Genomic DNA, 23,547 nt, shown 5'->3' with positions numbered 1-23,547 from the left:
TGCCCAATATTCCAGGTTGCACCTTTGCTGCTTTCAGGGATGGCTCAGAACAGTTTAGACTCCAAACAAACACAGTCTAGGCAGGATGGCTTCTGTCCCTTGTTGAATTCCGGATTTACTCAGTTGGTGGAAAGATCCTTCCAAAGTGTGTGCAGGAGTTACTTTCAGCCAACCTTCTCCAACAGTCACCATAACTTTGGTTGTATCCCTCATGGGCTGGGAAGCACATCTAGGGACACTCACCATTCCCAGCAAATGTCTACCCAAGAGTCTCGTCTTCACATCAGCTTCCTGGAATTAAGAGCTGTCAAGAATGCCTGTATACACTTCCCCCCCAACATCAGGGGCCAATCCATGAAAATCAAGTCGTACAACATAACCTGCATGTTTTACATACATCATCATCGGGGGGAGGGAGGGAAATCCCCATCCCTCTGTGCCAAAGCAGTGAATCTCTGGAACTGGTGTAAATCAATCCTTAACTTCCAGGCATTCAAAACGCTATGGCTGACAATCTTAGCAGGCATTTCTCCTAAGATTATGAGCAGCTACTTGACCCTCAGACTCTCAAACATGTGTTCCTAATTTGGAGGTTTCCAAAAGTGGACCTCTTTGCAGCTGCCACCAGCAGAAAGTTCAAGAAATTCTGCTTGAGAGCAGGTCTGGGTCATCAATTTTTGGAAATGCATTTCTCATCCCTTGGAGAAAAAGTGTTTTCTATGTGTATCTACCCATATCCTCCTGCTGCTGCAGATACTGCTCAGAAGTCACCTGAAGTGGAGTCCCCATAAAGACACTATTCAAAGAAGAAGAGGTTACTCACCTTGCACAGTAACTGGAATTCTTCGAGATGCCCTCACTTTGGGTGCTCTACTGCCTACCTTCCTTCCCCTCTGCTTTGGAGTCTCATCTTTGGGACTTCATAGTGGAGAAGGAACTGAGGATGGTGTGCCCACACAGCTCTATAGAAGGGAGAGCACATGTATAGTCCAAACAGGATCTGCTACTGAAAATCCCCAATCACCATGTGCACCTCAAGTAGAGCACCCTAGGGGGACACATCCTGAAGAACTCCAGTTACTGCACAAGGTGAGCAACCTCTCCCTCTACATCGGACTGCCGCCTTTGTCCCTTTCTCTCTCCCTCCCTCCCTTCCCCTCTCCATCTCTCTTAAGCATCCACACTGCTGTTCTGGATTCTTTCCTGCATGGGCTCCTTTGTCAGGGAAGTGAGTTGGAGTTGTGAGCCTGTCTGTGCCTCCAAAGTCCAGGTCCCCATCGGGTTCCAGGAATCCCCAGACCTGCAGGGCTTTCAAACAAAGATTCCTGGGTGCACCCAGACAGCTCTGCCTGTGGGAGTGGGGCATAGGGGGCTGGAGTGCCAGGTAGTGACATAAATATCCATCGTTGTTTGGTTTTCCTGTCCTGTTAGATGATTTATTCTCCAGAGGAGACCAGCCTGTGAGTCACATGGATTAAAAGGGACAGAGCTGGGGGATTGGGGTGATTGACAGGGGATCGGAGTGCCTCAAGGGTTGGTCCTGGGGCCAGTTTTGTTCAATATCTTCATTAATGATCTGGAGGATGGCGTGGATTGCATCCTCAGCAAGTTTGCAGGTGACACTAAACTGGGAGGAATGGTAAATACTCTGGAAGGTAGGGATAGGATACAGAGGGACCTGGACAGGTTAGAGGATTGGGCCAAAAGAAATCTGATGAGGTTCAATAAGGACAATTGCAGAGTTCTGCGCTTAGGATGGAAGAATCCCATGCACTGCTACAGACTAGGGACCAAGTGACTAGGCAGCAGTTCTGCAGAAAAGGACCTAGGGATTACAGTGGATGAGAAGCTGCATATGAGTCAACAGTGTGCCCTCGTTGCCAAGAATGCTAACGGCATTTTGGGCTCTATAAGTAGGAGCATTGCCAGCAGATCGAGGGATGTGATTATTCCCCTCTATTCAGTATTGGTGAGGCCTCATCTGGAGTACTGTGTCCAGTTTTGAACCTCACACTACAAGAAGGATGTGGGAAAATTGGAAAGAGTCCAGGGGAGGGCAACAAAAATGATCAGGGGGCTGAAGCACATGACTTATGAGGCGAGGCTGAGGGAACTGGGATTGTTTAGTCTGCAGAAGAAAAGAATGAGGCAGGATTTGATAGCTGCTTTCAACTACCTGAAAGGGGTTTCCAAAGAGGATGGATCTAGACTGTTCTCAGTGGTAGCAGATGACAGAACAAGGAGTAATAGTCTCAAGTTGCAGTGGGGGAGGTTTAGGTTGGCTAGTAGGAAAAACTTTTTCACTTAAGGAGTGGTGAAGCACTGGAATGAGTTACCTAAGAAGGTGGTGGAATCTCCTTCCTTAGGGTCTTTAAGGCCCGGCTTGCCAAAGCCCTGGCTGGGATGATTTAGTTGGGATTGGTCCTGCTTTGAGCAGGGGGTTGGACTAGATACCTCCTGAGGTCCCTTCCAACCCTGATAGTCTATGATTCTATGTAGGGGGGTGGGACAGGGCTGACAGGATGAGCCAAGGGAGTTTGGGGTCATGTGGGGTGGGATATAGGGGATGAAGCCATGGAGATTGGAATGAAGTAGGATGGGATGTAGGGGGACAGGATGGGGATGAAGGCAGGGCGAGAGGGCTGATGGGGGGTGAGATGTAGGGGGTTGGACAGGCTGGAGGGATTGGGATGATATTGGGGAATATGACAGGGTGGGAGCAGAGCAGAACAGTTTTGAATGGGACGGGACAGATCCACGCTGGGAAGAATGGGGTGAGACAGAAGAGGACAGGGTCAAGCGGAATGGGAGACAGGATAGATGGGGAGACAGGATGGGGTTGCCTTGCTCCCCCCCTCCCAGGGGCCTCCTTGCTCCCATAGCCCCTCCCCTCCACGGATTTCTGCTGAGCCCACGGCCCTGGGTCTTCTCAATACCCTTCCCTTTAGGCCCCAGTGCTGCCCAGACCCATCTCCCCTCCTCTCCTTGTGTCTCCCAAAGGCTCCATGGGGTGAGATCTGGGGAACATCTGTCCCAGGGTGGCTATGCCTGCTCCATGCTCACTGCTCCCAGCATCTCTGACCCTGTCTAGTCTCTCTTGATAATCCTGGAATTGCCTTCCTGCCTGGTTCAGGGAGAGGTATCAGGCCAGGACCCATCACTGTTCCCAGGGTCACCCAGAATGGTTTGGAGAATCTCCAGCTCCCCCCAAGCAGTGAGAATGTCCCTGGGGAGAGAGGGCACATGGTGCTGGTGGCAGAATGGTGAACTTTGTGCAGCATTTGGCATTTCAAGCTCTGGGACTGAAGAATAAAAACGGCTCCTTTGATAGTACGTTGGGTCTGTGACTCCTCTAGTGTGAAGCTGGTAAATTCCAGCAACTGAGCTCACTGATCAGAGGGGAGCCGTGTTAGTCTGGATCTGGAAAAGCAGCAAAGAATCCTGTGGCACCTTATAGACTAACAGACGTTTTGGAGATGCATCTGAGGAAGTGGGTATTCACCCACGAAAGCTCATGCTCCAAAACGTCCGTTAGTCTATAAGGTGCCACAGGATTCTTTGCTGCTTTTTGAGCTCACTGAGCCACCGGTAAATTCTGCCAGGCAGCACAGCAGGACAAGAATCCTGAGGCCTGACTTGCGGCTGGCAGCACACTCCCTCCCGTAGATGGGGATGGAACCTTGATTTCCAGGTCCTCTCTGGCTCTGATCCACAGGCCACACTCTACACCATCACCAAGGCCTGACTCCCATTCACCTACTCTATCCACTCCCTCTTCCCACAGCTCTCAGCCCCCTGCTCTAATTGCTAGACAGCACTGCTTCCCACAAGGGAATGGGCAAAGCTGTTCCCAGTCCCATGCGATTCCCACACATAGACCTGACTCAGCTTCTCATCCACAGGGCACAGGCTCTTTGCATGGGGCCTTGGGGCTGCTGCAGCTCCAATGGTGTGTAATGTCAGGTGCTGTCCTGAGCCATCCTGCTGCACCTATGGCCACAGAATGAGTCAAGGACAGTGGAACTTCCTGGCCCAGCAATTCCTGCTCCACTCGCGTTAAAAGAGAGCCTTAGCTACAGCCATATGCTCTTCATCTCTCCCCTTCTACATTCTCCATCTCTCCCGCCACATCCCCTATGTCTCCTCCACCTCTGCAATCCCAGTCTGTGTCCCCACCGTGCTCTGCATCTTTTCCCCTGCAGTGCCTCTCTCCCCCAGGTGTTTTTCCTTATCTCATCTGATTAGTGAGGTTGGAAAATGGAAATACAGAGGCTGTGGGTATTGGGTGGATTTCTACTTTTCCTAAGGCTGCAGGATCTTTTTTTGTGCTCAGACGCTGAGGGTCCCAGAACTGCAGGGTAGCATAATATGGTATGGCTCTCTGAGCTGTTTGTGTAGTCCGGAGCTGTTCCGGGGTCTCAAGGCTCCTGCAGGTACCTTCTCCAGGCCATGAACATGAAGGTTTTACTGGCCTTTTTACTTCCCCCTTTACCAGACACTGTGAATAATTGCAAAATTGTGCTAAAAAATTGATTCTTAACACTTCTCAGTGGAATGGTGAGCAGCTCAGAGTGTCTGCAGAGCTAGGGTGCAAGTGCCTGGGACCATAGCTGTGTCCAGATAACTCCAGCTCACCAGCTAAATCCATCCATAAAGGGATGAGGGGTGGGGCAGCCCCTAGGGTTTGATTACTATGGAGGTTGGGGCTGGCTGCCCCTAGGATGTTATGGGCTGGAGGCCAGGAAAGACTGCCTAGGTTATTATGGGATGGAGGCTGGGGTTATCCCTGCTGTACGGTTCATTTAGTGTCCCCTCAACACACACACACTTCTTCCACCCCACCCCCGTCCACTCTCTTTTCTGGGCTTGCTGGCCTCTCCCTTGGGGATTTCCCATCCATCCGCATAGCTCTCCTGCACACTAGGCTTAACCTCCCCAGCCCCAATTTAGGGTGTCAGGGGTGAGGAAAGCTACTTCTACCCTAACTGTGGTGCATGAACCTTCTTGTTGGATTCCTCTAGGTCCCAGAGCCCATGGGGACATGGTGTGGAAGGAAAAGGAGGGGGTGAATTATACATGGGCACAATTTTTCTTTAATCATCAATTTTTCTGCATTAGAATGTGACATGCTAATCCACTGTGACACATCTAATCTTGGGGATAAAGAGCCGGATAACACAAGCCACGCTCAGCTCGGCAGGTGAAGGGAACAGATGCAAGGTGGTAGGATCTGATAAGAGGGAGCCTGGAGCTGGGAAGCTGAGGTGTAGGTGGCAAGAGAAGATTAGTCCAGGCATTGATCAGAGCTGCGTGGGTGATCCCACCTTCTCCCCACATCCTCAAGCTGGCATCAGAGGGCGAGTTAGGGAGCAGCATCCATGCAGCTTTGATGGGAGGGAGGGGTCAGGAATGTGCTCTGGAGCAACTCTACATTTGTGCTAGGACATATCTTTAACTCGAGTTCTGGGCTCACACCATCCTGGGAACAGAAGGGCTTCCATTCCCTGTATGGATCTGGGGCTCCTGCTGCTGTGTATTATTGTTCCAGCTCTGAACCCCAGTTATACCCTAGAGGCGCCAGACTCTAGATTTAAACCTGATCCCTATGGGGAGTTATGGACCACACTCCCAACATACCATGGTGACCCCTGGTCTGAACGGGAGATCACCTGCAGTCCAGTTGTGCGGAGCTGCCCAAGCTGTCAGATGTGAGAAGGAGACCATGTCAATTGGCCTCCCTATACTATGTCCCCCCAGCATGCATCCCAGAGAGGTCTCTGATGTCAGGGAATGTGATGGTTCGACTAGAGTGTGGAACCACCACTGGGGAGCATGAGCACCGTGAGCTGGGCATGCGGATGAGCAAGAGCAACTCTAACCAGGCTCACTGAGGGGATGAGAGATATTTTGTGTGTGAGGGTGAATGAGAAAGAGAGAGAACAAGTGCTGGACTCGTTGTTCAGTTTCTCAGACAGCCCCAAGTGAAATGATGAACTGGGCTGAGACATCCACCCACTTTCTAGCTAAGCAGCCTCTGCTGCTCCACTGTGCGTTCCAATCTCTCACCCAGGCACAAGCATCCCTGTGCTGTAGCATTAGCAAAGCAGCTTCCAGGGGTGCAGCTGGGGCCAACTGGCACGCGCTGGTTTTCTTCTCAGAGGCGCTGACGGTGGGCACTGGGATGCAGCGTCTTGGGTCAGGCAGGGGCACCTGGCTGGCTTACAAACTGGCCATCAAACTTTTTCCCTTTGAGGTGCAAGTTTAAATTCAGGTCACTAGTGCCCAAAGCCATTCGGTGGTGTGAAATGAGTGAGCCGTTCTCAGCTCAATTCCTAGGACATGGGTTTCCATGTCAGGAAACCATTGATTGGCTTCTCATTAGCCAAGGACTGAACAGAGACTGAATTCCCCTCCTGTCCCAAGGCAGGGAAGGGGCTCTAGTATAATTTCACTGTACAGTGGATGAGTGTGTCCTGTCTCTCACTGTGGGCAGATACTTTTACTCTTCAGAGTCACTTGTTTCCTTCCTAATCTCAGCATGGGGAGCACGAGGTGTGAAGGGTCCAACCTGACATGGGGATACTAACCAACCAAAGAGGTCTTGGCAGTAGTAGAGGCACAGTAGATTCCCTCCACCCTTCCCTACACCTTTAACTCCATGGCTGGGATCTGGCACAGGGATTCCCACTGATTTCCTAACTGAACGACAGAGCATCCTGTGTGTGTCAGCCCAGAACTCGGTTCTGCCAGCTGGAGAGGCCCAGCCAAACTCCAGCCCAGCAGACCCTTCTCCTGGCAGACACAAGTGAGTTGCTGCCATCTTGTGGCCTCCAGAGGAACAAGTACCCAATGGGAGGAAGTCCAGAAAGTTAGTGGGGCAGCCACAGGTCCCTTGATATGTGCTGAGCTGTGACCTTTAGACCTGGAGCTGAACTCTCCCAGAGGCCAGGTTGGACCTGAGCACGCTGCCCTCAGGGGGATCAGGCAGGACTTGTCTCAGAGGGCTATGAAGAGGATTCTGAATTGAGGCTCCTGGACACAGACAGGCTCCATGGTTCTCCCTGGCTCTGACTAATCAGCTAATGCTGCCTAGGCAGTCACAGCCTATCGGCATGGAAGGGGCTCCTGGCAGCACTGCGCTGGCCCCTCCCTAGTCGAGATGGAAAATAACAGTGGGCTGGGAGGACCCTACTGCCTGGAAATTTGGCAGCTCTGGCTCCTCCCCAGTCCCCTGCTCCAGACCTGATCAAGTGGGTCAGATGTGTCAGAGGAAAATGTAAGGAACCCCCTCATGGAGAATTATAACCTGCCCTAGAGAGTGGAGGGAATTCACCTCCAGCCCCATGGGGCTGTTGGTGGCCCTATACACTGCTGGAGAAAGGTCCCTTGTCCAATCTCTCCATCCTTTCTGCAGTGGGGTGACCAGAACTGAGCACAATATTCTGATGGCGGGGACCATTGCATTCTCCAGTGGCAGCTAGATACGCTTCACATCATCCCCGTCTCATTCCTTAAAACAGCCCAATGTTTGGTTTGCTTTCCTGACTGCAAGCGTTGTCTGGGAAGGGAAGGGCTCCCTTCAGGGACAAACTTAAGTGGCTTTTGAAAGCGTCTATAAAATCTGGGGACAGGAACAACTTATTCCTTTCCCCTCCCTGTCAGGCTGTTTACAGGAAAACGAAATAAGTGTCTCCAGAGTAACTTTCATGTGACGTGTCAGGTACTGGGCTCCACGTGACGTGTTGAATTGGGTACTGGTCTCTGTGTGACGTATCATGTTGTGTCATGTCCCTGTGATGTGTCAAGTACTGGGCTCTGTGTGAGATGTCAAGTCAGGTACTGGGCTCCACGTGACGTGTTGAATTGGGTACTGGGCTCCATGTAACATCTTGGGTACTGGGTTTCATGTGATGTCTCGTGTTGGATACTCGGCTCCATGTGTCTGTGCAACATGTCATCTCTCATACTGGGCTCCATGCCATGTGTCATGTGTGGTACTGGGCTCCGTGTGACTTGTCGAGTCAGGTACTGGGCTCCATGTGATGTGTCGAATAGGGTACCAGGCTCCATGTAACATCTTGGGTACTGGGCTCTGTGTGACATGGCATGTTGGGTATTGGGCTCTGTGGGACATATCAGGCACCAGGCTCCAAGTTTGGCAGGTCTTAAGCAAATAATAAGTCATAACAACAATAAATTACATTGTAGGACCTTTCACCCCAAAGAAGTATCTACCTATCTATCTATCTATCTAATCTTGGAGAGAGAGAGAGAGAGAGTGAGTGTGTGTTAAAAATGTATACATACATGCAGTGAGGAACTGTTGCAGCCACCTCTGGTTTGGAGCATATTGGCTGTTTCACAGCCTCATGGCAGTTTCAGGATGGAACATAAAAGAGAATCTCAGATCTGCCTGACATTGATGTTGGGGAGTCTACGGAGGGCAAATGTAATTGCCAGTGCTGGAATATAACCAGTGTCTCCCCAGCCCCTGGTTAGGGTCAGATCAGGGGTCTCAGGATGGGGGAGGTGTCTCAGTCTAGGGATAAGTGGAGCCTGGTGTGTTCTGAACTGTGCCTCTTCCCCTTCCTTGCACCCTGGGGCTGTCCTTCTAATGCACACTCCAGGCTGTTCTTTGCTAGAGCCCAGGGTGGTGTGGCCCCCTGAGAAGGCAGGACTCCATGGACTCCTGGTGTCATTGTGCTGCCCCATCAGATATTCATTCCCTGGATTCCACTCCTGGTTACTCTGGACAGCTGTTCACTTGAATCCTGATGATTCCAGCTCCTCGGGAGGTTAAGAGAGACCAGCTGCTCCACACAACCGATTACTGGGAGCAAACTCAGAGCATGCGGGGACCGGAGGCTGAACCTTCATACCCCATTACTGCTTATTTTAGCCAGGAAGCAGCCCTTCTCCCACCAGCCCCCACCTGAGCAGAATCCAGGGAGCCTCTGCTTTCCCCTCCACTCATCCTCGCTAAAACTGCAGTGCTAGGAAGAAGGGTGAATATTATTAATCAGCAGCTCTCAAAAGGCCAGGAAGTGCATTAACCACTGGACATTGCTCTCAGTCCCTATCTCCAACCACTAGGCATCTCTTCTTTCCTGAGCTTCAGAGAGAACCCAGGAGTGCTGGCTCCCAGTCCCCTGCTCTAGCCACTGGATCTTGCTGTCTCTCTTAGCCCATTGGATCTTGGTGATGTTACCAAAGGGAGGAGGAGAGTATTTGATACTGGTTATTAAATGAATTGGTCTGGCTCTGAAAGGTGGTTCTCTGGTGTGTGATTGCTGCTTGAAGGCCTGGGATAAGGTGATGCTTGACAAGTTGTTTTCTACCCACCTTCTTGAGGATTGGTTTATTACTATGAATATCTCCGTCCAGGCTTTGATCTCTCCTGCAATTAAGGCATTAGAGGCTGTGAAATGTCCCATTGCCGCTGTCAGATCTGCCTGCTTTCTCTGCACTTCCCACCAGCCCTGCAGAACCCTGTCTCTTGGACTCCAAGGAGGTGGCCGGGATCAGAGTTCCAGGGGAGTGGCAGCAAAGGAAGGCCTCATCCACTAGCCTTTTGTGGCATCTAGCCAGAACCCTGCACATCTTGGTGCATGAGACCTGGTCACGCCCAGGACTGCAGGACAGAGCAAGGGGAAGAGCCTTCCATTAGTCACTCTCTGTAGTAACAGAGTGACGGGGATCTGCCCTACAGCTCACTGACCCAGAGCATGTCCAGGCCCTTGTACAGCAGTGGGTGTAAGAGCTCCAGAGGCCCAACCTCAAGAGGCAGAGTGGGGGAAGGCAGATAGCACAGGGGTGGCCAACCTGTTGCTTCGGAGCCGCATGCAGCTTTTCAGAGGTTAATATGTGGGTCCTTGCATAAGTGCTGACTCCAGGGCTGGAGCTACAGGTGCCAACTTTCCACTGCTCAACCCCAGGCCCTGTCCCCACTCCACCCCTTTCCTGCCCGCTCCCCTGAGCTTGCTGCACCCTTGCTCCTCCCCACCTCCAAGCGTGTGCCTGGGGTGGCAAGCCACAGGGGGCGGCAGTCAGGCTGCCTTCGGTGGCATGCCTGCGGGAGGGCCGCCAGTCCCACGGCTTCGGTGGCAATTCAGCAGCGGGTATGCCGAAGGCACAGGACCAGCTGACCTCCCGCAGGCATGCCGCCGAAAATCGACTGACTGCCGTGCTTGGGGTGGCAAAATACATAGAGCTGCCCCTGCCTCCATCCCAGAGCCTCCTGTACACTGTGAAATGGCTGATCGCGGCAGGCAGGAAGCACAGGGATGGAGGGGGAGGTACTGATTGGCAGGGCTGCCGGTGGGCAGGAGGTGCTGGGGTGGGGGGCTGATGGGGCTGCTGATGTATTACCGTGGCTCTTTGGCAATGTACATTGGTAAATTCTGACTCCTTCTCAGGCTCAGGTTGGCCACCCCTAAGGTAGCACATCCCCTGAGCATGGAGAAGCTCATCAGAATCGCACAGGTAGCTCAGAGCACATCATAGAGTTGGCCTAATGGGGAAAGCAGAAATCTGGGAGCCAGGACTCCTATGTTCTCTTCCCAACCTTGGGAGGACAGTGGAGTCTAATGATTAAAACAGGGACCTAGGAGCCAGCACACTTGGGTCCTCATTCCAAATCAGCTGCTGATTGTATGTAACCTTGGGCAAATCACTGCCCGCCCTTGTGCGTCAGTTTCCTGAAATTGAGTGAGTGGTGTTGTGATCCCTGGGCACATGGGGAAAGGTTGCAGCGCTGGTCAGGTTTGGCTTGTGGTCCTCCATCACATTAGAAGGGCCACAGGGCCAACCCTAAGTGGGCATACTGGGCAGTGGGGTGGCCAGCATTGCTCCTCCTTGCTACATGGGACCAACTCCTGCACCAGGACCTGGTCTGGCCTCTCCCTCTTCCTCTCAGGAAAGGGGATGACATTGCACCTGGAGGGGGCAGGCTGCAAGGTGGGGGTTGAGTGTGCCATGGACTCAGCAGACGAGGCAGTGGGGCCAGCAGCTGCAGCAGGGATTGGAGCTGCATACTCTGGGGGAAATGTCTGAGGGTGCCCCTGCACAAGTGTGGCAGATCAGGAACTGGTCAAGCACCGTAGCTTTGGGGAGGTTTCCCTAGGCAAACGTAGCTGGTGTTGTGCCCCAGTGCCCGGCCTGGTCTGCACAGAGCAGTGTGTATTCAGTCTGGGTGGCTCCAGAGCCCTGCTCTCCTCCCAGGCTCTCCCACCACTCACTCCTTGAGGGCTTGTTTCCTGTTCAGTCTCCCAGCAAGGCTGGGCATGAATTAAGCAGCTGCTGGGAGTTACCTCTCCATACTCCCTCCTGAAGGGGGGAGAGAAACATCTTATTAACTCATGTTACTGATGCTCTCCGCCGCAGGGGGGATGGAGCCCAGCAGTTGGTGACATGCTAGCAACAGGATCATGTCAGAGCTGGGCCAGGGACAGTTCTCGATGGCTTTGATCGTCATCATGCTGGCAAAGAAGACAAAGCAGGCTGCATGACCAAAACTACTCCAAGTCCTGGAGGGAGAAATCATGACTGAAATCCCAACTAGCTTGAGGAGGGGCGCGGCAGAAACGTAGGCCTGGCATGGACAGCAGAAGGGACCAAGATTCTCTTTCTAGCTGTGGGGCCTCTATGTCCCCTAATAACAAAAATCTTTGCAATTCTTTACTCACCTCTGTCACATATAGGGGGAACTGAGGCACAGAAAGACTTAGGGACTTGCCCAGGATCACAAAGGGAATCTGTAGCAAAGAAAATAATTGAACCCAGATCTCCTGAGCACCAGACTAGTGCTGCAACCACTGGACCATCCTCCCTTCTTGGGGCAGATAGTGGCTGAGTTAAGGAAGTGCCGTGGAGATTCATGAGCTCCTTGCTGGCTGCTCAGTGACAAACAATGCAAGTGTGTGCAGGTCATTGGAGCTCTTCACCTGAGGCTACTTCAGCCACAGATCCAGGCTCCCTTCCATCCTGGGGGACCCAGGCCCCCAGGTTCCTCCCACCCACCCAGGGGGACTGCAGGCCCCTTCCATCTGCCACCCTCCCTGAGGACTCTTGGTCCCAGGCTTCTCCCATCCACCTATGGACTCTAAGAAAGCCCGCAGGCTTCTCACGCCAGGCCCTGAGAACTGGAAGTCTGTTGATAAAGGCAGAGATTCAGCCTTTTCAAGCTGAAGTTGAGGTAGAAAAGCCTCCTCTGGTTCCCACACTTTGCTGCTTCTCTCCTGTCCCATCAACTCCTGGAGCCTTTCAGAACCAGCATCCGCTCTGCGCATTCCTAAGGTAGTAGCTGTCCTTGGACCGAGCTGTCCTGCTTCTTTCCTGGCCCCAAAGGACCCATGGGGACTGGCTCAGTGATTCCCAGGATATGCCTCCTTTCCCCTCCCCACCTCCCCCAGGGCACTGGCTCAGTGATCTGCACCTCGGAATGGAAGTGGATCCAGAAGTGCAGACGCAGGCACTTGGCTGGCGCAGGCACCAGCTGGTGCAGCACCCAAGCTCTGCACTGGTTCTGTTTCCATGTCTTATTTTTAACATCTCCCACGTGCCTCCCCCCTGCCCCCCCCATGCCTTACCTGAAAAAGGGTAACAATAATTATTGATAAGGGAAGAGCTGGAAGGATCCAGAGATCCAGCCTTCTGCAGCTTAAATTAGGAACTCAGATGCACGTGCAGCCCAAGGCTCATGGATAACACAGACTGGGGTTTGCAGCAACACCCTCCCCTGCAGGCCATGCAACTCTTGCTACACAGGCCCTAGTAATTACCTGCTGCGCCACATTGTACAGCACATGTGCACGTGCCCAGAAACACAGGCAGAAATAGTGCAACGCAGCACATCGTAGATAATGGTATTGTCAGTGAACTGGTCTGGGGCGTGTGATTCAAGACAAGGATTCATGGGTCCTTAAATCTGGGCTGTGGCCCAGTGTGTGGATGTGGGCGGCAGCCTGGCATCATTTAGTTCCTGGAGGACACATAGCTGAAAGAGGCCTTGGGAGTGGTTAGTTCAAGACAGAACCCCTCACTGAGGGCCCAATTCTGTGTGGCAGCCAGAGCCCTCCGTTGCCTTCCCATGGGAGTCAAGGGTGCTCAGTACACCGCAATCAGGCCTCACAAGGTGTCTACACTTCAATAAAATGTACAGCTGGCCCCTGTCAGCTGATGTGGGCTGCAGGGCTCTACAATTACAGTGTGGACGTTCTGGCTTGGGGCCCAGGCTCCAGCCCAGTCCGAATGTCTATATTGCACCTTTGTAGCCCAGGAGCCCAGTCAGCTGGTGCAGGACAGTCAGGGGCATTTGAACTCAGGGTAGATACATTCAATGAGGCGCTGCAATGGACACACTCTGGGCCTAGCTTCGTCAGGATTCACCCAAGAGACAGACACCATTGAAGTGTCGTCTCCCAGCTGACAAGTTGTGCCAAGGTTAATACAGGAGCTGACAGAGCTCCCACCCCACCTGGAATGGGGACACTAATTAGGCAAGGGGGCACAGACCCTGCCCTGCTGCCCTGCCTGGCTCATTAGTGCTAAGAGCTTTTAATTGCTGGAACCTGCCTTCAGAATATTTCTGCCATAATGCCTGGCTCAGGTTTCAAGGGTCACTTTAGTGCTGCAGGCACTCGCCTTCCTGCTTGGCTCGGGTGTCAGCGTGCCTCTTGTCTGGGGTAACCTGAGCCTCCGTGCTAAGTGAGCAAAGGGAGGGAAGGGGATGGAGAAGGGTCAAAGAATAAATCAAGGAGTGTCGGGGGAGGGCCATTAAACCTGCCTCTGGCCCCGGCTGCAGCAAGGTCTGGGCTGAGAGCACCTTTTAGTAGACAGTGGAAGCCCTATGCAGAGTCTGAGGGACGCGACTCACTAGGGCAGCGTCATCAGTGAAGTTCCCCTGGGGTGAGCTGGGCCTGTTGGGGCTAGCAGAAGAAGGTTGCTCACCCCCCGGCAGCCCCCAGTGGAATCAGTGGGGTGGGGCTGGCATTTGCCAGAGGAGAATTTGGCACATTGTGCTGGGATTGTGCCCAGTGCTTGAAAGGCATAGGACTGGGGACTGTGTGGGCTGGGCTCCCTGCAGGACCAGGTGACCCCCTTTTCTCTCTCCCTCAGTGTGCACAAGGGGTGTGGGAGCAGTAAATCCAGTGCTGCCCAAGGAAGCAGTAAATCTCTGTGAGTTGTTTAAGCTGAGTAAAAAGGCTGGTTTCTGGCTCCCACTGATGATGAAGTGCTTTCATTATAGCTTTGGCTCTTCCAGTCCTCTTAAGGGAGTCCTCCTTTCAGTTATTTACAAGAAGTACTAAATCCCCACCCCTGCCCTGTTTGTGGGTGTTGGATTGTTCCATCCTCTGCAGCACTCCTCCAACAGGCCTTTAAGGTGCTGTGCTGCTAAGGCATCAGTGTCGCTGTAACGAGCCCAGTGCTTTGGGCAAGGCGTGGCTGCTCGATAAAGAACATGTCCCACCCTGAGCAGACACCTACCTTTGGCATGGTAAAGCCCTTATCTCTGGTCTGTACTGAGCCCCGGTTACTGTGGTGTCCAAGTGCTGCACAGCTGGTAACAGATTTATTCTCATGCTCCCTAGGGAGGCAGGGTCAGGCTATGGTACAGCTAGGGGAGTGGGGCACAGAGAGTCTGTGGCAGAGCTGGGAATTGAACTTGGGTCTTTCTGACTTCCAGGCCAGTCCTGAGCCATCCTTTCTCCCCCCAACATGTGCACACACCCCCAGGCCGGTAAAGAAAGGGAATGGGCTCCTAGTACCTCCTTTCCCATCTCTGCACCTTGGCAGCTATGCTTTGAGTGGAGGAATCCTGTCCTTGGGAGTGGGGCAAACTGGAACCTGGCTCAAAGCTACTCAGAGAACCATGCCCAGCCATTCTGGATCCCCCTATCTTCCCCCTGCTGATCCCTTCTAGCACTGCCAGTGCCTGGTTAGGTCATCCCTAGGTAGGGCCTCCCATGAACAGTGGCTGCTGAATTGGCTCCAGCAATGGTGCAACCTGCTCAGGGTAAACAGGAGACAAGGGGGAATCCCCGCCACATGCATCACTGTGAACAGGCTAGCTGCCAAGTGCTGCGCTCTCTTGAGAATCTGGCCCTAGGCTAGTCCATGGCAGAGCTGAGCTAGAGCCCAGCTCCCACCTTCATATTCTAAGTGTCACAGATGGGGAAAGTGAGGCACAGAAGGAGACCTTCTTGTTTCACAGACAGTGCTTGAGGGTGCAGCCCTCACACTCCCCTTGGCTGGAGCCCTGTTTGTAGATGAGCCCTCTCTTTGGCCCAGCTCAGAGAACGGCAGCACTGATCACATGCATGTTCAGGTTATACCAGAGCCAAGGCTTTCATCGCCATTCTCCCCCTTGCCACGGGGCTGGAGTTGAAAGCAGGACTAGGTTTCTGGGTGCAGGCCTCCCACTGGGTGTGCTGAGAACTTGGCTCTCTTACCCAGATGCTAAGGAGGGGAGGCAGCCCACGAGCAGTGAAGCCAGAGGGATGAGCTGTGTCCACTTTATGCTGAGTTGGCATCACCCAAATGGCCAGTTTCCCGGCCTGCTCTTTCAGGCCTGCAAGTGCTGCCTGTTTAAACATTCCCCGTCCCTCTTGGGTTAGGAAGCAGCGACTGCGGTGCAAGAAATGGTCTGGAAATTACTCTGTGGCCCCATCAGACTCCCCTTCTAATGGTCTGAGTGCAGGGAAGGCAAACCACAGGCGAGGCTCTGCGTGGGAGGAGGCACTGCCATGAGGGAGGTTGCAGATCAGAATAAAAGGAGCTTCTTTCTCAACTGGGCTATTGCAGCTTTCCTGGTGCCGGCTCTCCAGGCCCTGCTGCCACCCCCTTACAGCGCAAGCACCTCAGTCCTAGCAGCTCCAGCACTTTCTTCCCCATTCATTTTAGGATCCACTTTAAAATTGCTCTCCAAGACTCAGGCCAGCTGCCTCTTCTGCTCACCTAACAGCATCTTCTTCCTGCCCCACACCCTGAGACTGTAGCAGATTTGGGAAGCCCCTGTACACAGGGAAGGTCCAGGGCCTGGTTGAGATGGTCTGTGTCCTGCAAGGGCAATAGAAATCCAGCTTCCCAGCACAAGGCTCCAACTTGATCGGTTTATGACCAGAGGAGTCTCTTCGGTATGAACCTCATACGCTGTGGTTTGGGGTCTCTGGGTCCCGTATTCTCTGTAGTCTGAATTCCAGACATTGTGGTTTGGGCGCGGTGGGTCCCATATTCTCTCTGGCTCTGGACACTTTTTGATAAACAGTTGTGAGGTGTTAGAACAGGCTGAGACATGGGTTCAGGAAACAACCTGGCCCTGGGAAGATGGGGTCTGGGTGCATCGGGCCCTCAGGGGCTTCCAGGCTGGACTGCGTTCCTCCCCCCAGCCCTCATCACCTCCGGCTCCAAGGACAGGGAATGCTGATCAATTATTCAGCAGGCCCGGTCTCTGCTGGCCGGGCTGCTTGCAGCACTGGGCTGTAGGCTCCGCGCTCACACACGCGCATACGATCGTCCAGAGCGCGCAGACACACAGGAGTGCTGCAACTCGGCTCAGAGCTCAGGGGATTGGGAGCTCCCAACTTGTTAGCAAATTGAGCAGCAAAGCTTTTGGAGACAGCAACACTTTTCTTCTTTGCCCTGCCAGCCACAATCCAGACTAGGCTCCTCATTGGGCTGGGTGGGAGCGCTGCAGAACTCCTGCTCACTCAGCTTCCTCCCATCCCCTCCTTTCTTGCTTCTCCGATAATGCCTCATTTGTCCCTTTCTCTCCTCCAGTCTCTTCTCTCTTCCCTTTTTCTCTCCATGTCTCCACTTCTCCCTTTGCCACCCCCTGTCTCCATCTGGTCACTCTAATTTCCTCTCTCTCCCCCTCTCCTCCCTGCTTTTTTACTCAACTTTCCTCTCCCTCTGTCCTCCCTAGCTCTCTCTCCCACTCTCGTATCTTTCTTCCTTTGTCCCTCAAGAGGGTCAGACCAAAGCCCTTGAGGACCCCCTGGCCAGCAGTGGAACAAGGAGGGTTGAGGAGGGGCAGGACCCCCCCCCCTTGCAGGATGCCCATCCAGATATTCTGCACCATCTCCTTCTCCTCCAGTGAGGAGGGGCGTGGAGACAACGGGACTATGGGGAGAGGAGAAGACAGCGTGGACGAGTTCCTTTACGGTCAGGAGGAGGATGAAGAGGAGGAGGAGAGGACGGCCGCTGACATTGTGGCTTTTGCCAGCAGCTGCACACTGCACGGAGCTAGCCACATCTTCATGGAGGGCGGCTTCAGGGTGCGGCAGATGCTCTGGGCACTGGCCTTCCTGCTCTCCCTCTCCATGTTCCTCTACCAGGTGGCTGACCGCATCATCTACTACCTGGAGTACCACCATGTCACGCTGCTGGATGAGCAGAATAGCCCCGAGATGACCTTTCCAGCCATCACCTTCTGCAATATCAACCTCCTGCGGATTTCGCAGCTCAGCCAGGAGGACCTGCTCTACATTGCGCCCCTGATGTCTGAGAACTTGACGGAGCCAGGCTTCCCCCTGGCCCAGCTCAGCCCTGAGGCCTTTGAGCAGCCCCTGAACATGTACAACTTCTACAACCGCACTTGCCACCAGCTGGAGGACATGCTGCTGAACTGCAGCTACCAAGGGGCTGAGTGTGGGCCAGAGGACTTCTCCGTGGTGAGTAAGCCCCATTCCTGCCAGGAGCTTTTGCCCCCTCAGTAATGTGAGGAAGGACAAACCCAGCAGGGAGCCAAGGGGCCCCTCATAGCTGGGCAGCTTGGTCCCACAGCTGGTCTCTGTCCTTGGGCCTGTCCTAGCTAGCCTGTTTGTCTCTCCGCTGTGCAGGGTCCACATGGTGATAACAGCACTGGGCCCTGTTACCATGGGCACAGACAATGCCATTCTGGGGCCAGGCAGTGCTATTGGGCTCCAGCAGGAACCTTGTCACCTGGGGAACCTGAACAGACACAAGGATCTGGCTGAGTGATGTTTGCAGAACGGTGATTGGGACCCACTATGTTTACGGGGCTCAGATATCCCAGCTTGCTCTTGGCTTAATTTCCACCATTAAGGAGCTCCTGCTCCACGTGAAGACCTGGTTCTCAGTGCAGTTGTGGCCCCATAAACGGCTCCCTGCAGCATAGAGGACTGTTACAGCTGTTTTGCTCTTTCCCCTGCCTCTACTGGAGCCCACGTGCCTTTGCTGTAGCCCCTCATTGGGGGCTGAGGCCCCATTCCCCCTCCACCACTACCAGTTCCATCAGGTTTGGTGAGGAGGAGGGACTGTCTGCCCCAGAGTGGGGGGTCTGCTGAGACAGATGTACTAGCTGCTAGGATGAGCATCTAGTTCTCAGCTCTGGCAGCCAAGGGCCCTGGCTCAGGTTGGCCCTTCATATGTCTCATGCCACTCCCTTGGTGCTGTGACTCTGGCCAGCTGGGCCCGCAGGCTCCCTGCGTGGCAGGCAAACGGCTTGCTGTAATTAAAATGCTCCATGTGTAACAGACAGAAATCATGACCTGAACTAACAGTAAATGGGTTGGAGAGGTGGGGGAGAGATGCAGGAGAAGCGAAGGCAGGGAGCGATTGTCAGCTGCCCGCCTGGGGCAAGTTCAGTGACTGAAATCTTATTTCTCTTTGTCAGCTGCCTGATGTCAGCTGGCAGGGAGGCAGCCCCATAGAATACCCCAGAGGTAGCAGACAGGGAGCACTGGGTCCAGGGCCCTATTGGAGCAGGGCTCAGTGGTGGCTGGCAGGGAGCATTGGGTGCAGGACCCTATTGGAGCAGGGCTATTGATGTCCCGGGGTGGCTGGCAGGGAACATCTTGTAGGGGGCCCTGTAGAAGTGGGGAGCCTATGCCCTGAGAATCACAACACTTACCATTTCCAAAGGCAGAAGTTCAGAAGGACCAACTGGTATCGGAAGATACACAGAGCCTTTCCCCAGAGATTCCTGGGCCCCATCCCCACAGGCTGGCGGGGACTGGAACCCACTCCCTGCCCTTCTGTCTATGGGGGAAGTGCCTACAGGGCTATCGCCTGTCATCTCTCTATAGGAGTGCCATGGAGAAACATCTCTCTCCTCCCACCTTTCTATAGGCCGTCCATGGGAGATATGGCATCTCAGCCCCTCAGGCTCTCACTGCAGTCAGGGGTCTTCCCATGGCGGCAGCACTGGGGTCGGGCTCCTTCAGCGCATTCTTGTGCCAATGCAGGTACAATCAGCAGTAACAGGCTAGGCCATGTCCAAACACAATCAGTGGGGTGGATGAGATGCACTTTCTCATGTGCTCAGTCATATAGAAGCTCTGTCTTTGCATCAGCCTCAGGGTCTCATGGGCATCCAGCTCTGGGGTGTGCTAAGCCCCACCCACAGAGGGACTGCAAAACTGGAACTCAGTCCTGGAAAAAATCAGTGTCTCTGCACTCCACTGCCCTCTGCTGGCTGGAATCAGAGCAGCTCAGCTGTGTCTCATAGTCTCTATGTTAATAACAGTGACTGGAGAGTCCCCTTTAGCTCGGGTGCCCAGGTGTGTGCTTTTAAAGAAGATCCTGAGATTCTATCCCTGCAAACAACCACAATCAACTTCTTGGTCGGGCTGTGGGATGCAGTCAGGGGTCCATGTGCTGGGCAGTTCATGGGTCTGAAATCCTACCACAGAGCCCTGGCTTCTCTGGGAAAGATGGGAGATTCAGGGTTGCAGGGTCATAAATGTCACACTCTGTGCAGCAGTCCCTACCCTCCACACCGTAGGCAGCAAGCCCCACCCCTGCCCTGGGCAATAGGGGCCGCATAGCCCCTTGGGGATTTATGTGTCTGTTAATGTCCATTATCTTTACCCTTCTCCCCAAGCACTGACTGCATGTAACTGCATCAGAGATGTTGTTGGGATGGGGAAGCCAGAGGTCTTGGCATCCAAGGAGGGGCAGTTGAGGGCTTTGGCATAGGGAGACTGGGGTGGGGCAGTTTGGAATTGTGGGATTACCACATTAGCTAGATGTTGCTACTAAATCTACCAGCAATTAAATTGTTAACCATGCTGCCATTTCAGCAGACATCTTTAAATTTCAGCATTAACCCACCTATTGCACTGAATGGGATCGCTCACACCTCTCAGTTCTGTTGTTTTCTTTGTAGGCTCTGGCACATGTCGCTGCATCGATTCCTTTCCAACCAGAAAGACTAGAAACACTTTTGTTGTTGTTGTTTTTAAACAGTGAAATCTTAGACTCTCAAAGCCAGGCAAATTCCAAGCATGGCAGATCTTGTGGGGACAGTGAGCAAAGACATGGGGTCTCAGCACCCAGAGTCATTGCCACCAAGGCAAGATGCATGACTTTGGTTTGGATTTACTCATCCGTGGAGGTTTCTCTTTTGTTCCCAGGGACCTGCATGTCTCTGTCCTGACTATGAACCTGCTCCTTGTCATCTGGAATAGTTTTTTAAATGCCTTTGCCTCCCTGTTCACCTCTCACAAATTGCTTTCCATTTAGCCACGCTGCACATGCCCGAGTGATCCCCTTCCATGGACCAAGCAGACACTTGAGGTAGCTGGTCAATAGCTGAGCCTCCTGGGCAAGGTCAGACGTAGCCGGGAGAGGCAGACACTGATACGCTTGCCAGGAATTCACCAGAGACAAAGAGGATGAGGGAGGGGAGTTTTGAGGGCAGCTTTGCCCAGCAGTCCTCGGTGGGCAAACCTAAGAGTTACGCAGTCTGGAAGCTGGAGGGAGAGGGGGCACTCTGCACTTACATATTTTAGGGGGCGTCTGTGACTTGATGCAAGTTTACAGTGGGAGTTCACTAGATGGCACTAGAACATCCTATGTGTTCCATCTGTGTTAGTGTGATCCTATGAAGCATGGTCCTTGTGGCCCCTTTTGGAGATGGGGGACCAGGAAAGCACGGATTTGGGACTGGTGTTATCCCAGGGAATGCAGGGGGAGTTTGGCTGCAAGTGCCAGTTGCGAATATGGTATGTGCTGGGAGTGCTGGAGAGTCTGGCATCTGGGAGCAGGGGTTAGAGCAGAGGTGCTGGATTGGGGTAGGGGAGTTGGAGGAGCAGGGATGCTGGATTGAGGTGGGGGTGTTTGAGCATCTGGGAGCAGGGATTAGAGCCGGAGTGCTGGACTGAGGTGATGGTGTTGGAGCATCTGGGAGCAGGGGCACTGGATTGGGGTGGGGAAGTTGGAAAAGCAGGGAGCAAGTATTAGAGCAGGGGTGCTGGACTGAGGTGACAGGTGTTGGAGCATCTGGGAGCAGGGATTAGAGCACAGGCGCTGGATTGAGATAGGGGAGTTGGAGGAGCAGGGATTAGAGCAGAGGTGCTGGATTGAGCTGGGGGTGCTGGAGCATCTGGGAGCAGGGATTAGATCAGAGGTGCTGGATTGTGGTGGGGGTGTTGGAGCATCTGGGAGCAGGGATTAGATCAGAGGTGCTGGATTGAGGTGGGGGTGTTGGAGCATCTGGGAGCAGGGATTAGAGCAGAGGTGCTGGACTGAGGTGGGGGTGTTGGAGCATCTGGGAGCAGGGATTAGAGCAGAGGTGCTGGACTGAGGTGGGGGTGTTGGAACATCGGGGAGCAGGGATTAGAGCAGAGGTGCTGGATTGAGGTGCAGGTGTTGAAGGAGCAGGGATTAGAGCAAGGGTGCTGGATTGAGGTGGGGGTGTTGGGAGCAGGGATTAGAGCAGGAGTGCTGGACTGAGGTGGGGGTGTTGGAGCATCTGGGAGCAGGGATTAGAGCAGAGGTGCTGGATTGAGGTGCAGGTGTTGAAGGAGCAGGGATTAGAGCAAGGGTGCTGGATTGAGGTGGGGATTTGGAAGCAGGAATTAGATCTTTCCTGGCTCCAACTATGCACTGAGCAGAGGTCTCAACAGAGTTGCCCTCAGCAATACCCAGATCCTTTTTAGAACATCTGCAATTGAAGGCTAAACTCCCTATGATGATCCCTCCTTCATAAGGCACCCTGGAGCCAGCAGGCTGGAAGTTGCTGCCCAGGGAGGCTGCAGGCAGGATCCCTCCTTCCTCCCTGGAGTTGCTGGCCCCATGCTGGGCTCCCAGAGACAGCAGGGTTCCCTGGAGAAACAGCTGCCTCCAGACCCCATGCTCCAGGGGCTCCTTCTGCACTTTGCCTTGGAGCAAAGCAGTGAGCCGCCTGCAGAGAACAAATGTGGAAGGAACCCAGAAAAAGGGATGCTGGAAAGGCAAAGCCAGGCAGAGGAGAGGAAAGGAGGCAAGATCCTGCTTCAGGTTTGGACTTTCCCAACCACAAACATTGCCTCTGGTTCCTCTCCACCTTCCTGCCTCTTTCACATTCCCTCCTTTCCCTAAGGGGCTCCCAGGAGGTATGTGAGCCAGGACATAGCATGCATCCAGCTGTCAGGGACAGAGGCTCCCTGCAGGAGTTTCCCACCATCTTCCTGGAGCAGACCAATTTCCATCATGGGCTGTGGTTCATCTTCTTGGGGCAGCTGTCATGCCTGCACGGGTGCTGACTTTCCTAGCCTCACTGGCCCTGCCACTCACCTAGTCGTCTAACCACATCCACTACCTGCTCTTGTTGCCCGTGAACACCGGGAAGTCCAGGAACATGAATGAAGAACAAAGAAAGCCGCACAGCTTGAGAACAACTAGCTCTGAAAGGGCAGGTTGGCGTAGTAGTCGAGCATTGATGGAAGGGAGTGGGGAATAGTGGTTAGAGCATGAGGTACTGGGAGCCCAGATCCCTTTTCCTATCCCAACCGCTTGGAGGGGTTTGGGGTCTAATGGTTAGAGCATAGGGGGCTGGGGTCCAGTTCTGGATGGGGCTATGGGTTAGGAGACATGATTCCATTCCTGGCTCTGCCTCCTTTTCTGTGTAAGGTTAGAAACGCCCCCTCCCTTCCCTGGGCCTGTTTCCCTTCTGAGCGATGGGGAGAGGTGTGCCCTGCTCTGTGCAGGAAGGGAGGGCAGTGAGGCACCTAAATGTGTGCAAACCACTTTTCATTCCTTCCATAAAAGCCACTGAAGAGAGAGCCTCAGTCTCCTTCCTTGTGTTCCTCTTTATATTCATTATCTGCCCACACCTCTAATGGGGCCATTAGCCAAGTGTCTGCAAAGGAAACATTAAAAAACCAAATGTAACTGAGAGCTGGCTGGGGCCTGGCACCTCTGGACAGGGGTCCTGCCTGCAGTGCCTGGGTTTGAGCAGGTTTCCGTGGATTTGTTATTTCGTCTGTTCCATGCTTGTTCCAGGGCCATTGCTTAGAGTCTAATGCAGCTGGATCCCTGGGGCTTTTCCCATCCTTGAATTCTATGACTGGCAGAGCTGAGCCCCTGCCCCCCATCCCACCCTGAGACACGGAGGACCTGCTCTAGGGAGTTGGGGGAGGGCAAATAGACACAGGCTGCATAGCAAGATAGAGACTGGCAGAGAGGAGTTGTTGGGTTAGTGGGGGAGGGGGATTATCAGGGAGGGCTACTGTGACACATGGCAAGAAAGGGTTAAACATCCTGCAAAATAAACAACCCTCAAAAGACCTGTGGAGGGATGATGTTTGTGTTTGTTTGTATTTA

The 23,547-nt window shown here is 53.5% G+C and overlaps 1 protein-coding gene across 4 annotated transcripts in view; it reads left to right on the top strand.

The window, feature by feature from the left end:
* Positions 1-23,547, top strand: part of ASIC1 (acid sensing ion channel subunit 1) — a 177,788-nt gene that overhangs the window by 135,421 nt on the left and 18,820 nt on the right. Inside the window, exon 1 of one of the 4 annotated variants that reach the window (XM_030554920.1) lies at positions 17,052-17,669. The exons of the other annotated variants lie outside the window; for them this stretch is intronic. Within the exon in view, the coding sequence (XP_030410780.1) occupies positions 17,052-17,669 (618 nt within the window). Of the gene's footprint in view, positions 1-17,051; positions 17,670-23,547 lie in introns of those variants that run through there. 4 annotated transcript variants of the gene reach the window in all.

This window comes from Gopherus evgoodei, chromosome 3, assembly GCF_007399415.2.
Source record: "Gopherus evgoodei ecotype Sinaloan lineage chromosome 3, rGopEvg1_v1.p, whole genome shotgun sequence".
Lineage (NCBI taxonomy): Eukaryota > Metazoa > Chordata > Testudines > Testudinidae > Gopherus > Gopherus evgoodei.
This window is presented reverse-complemented; position numbering and strand designations above follow the sequence as displayed.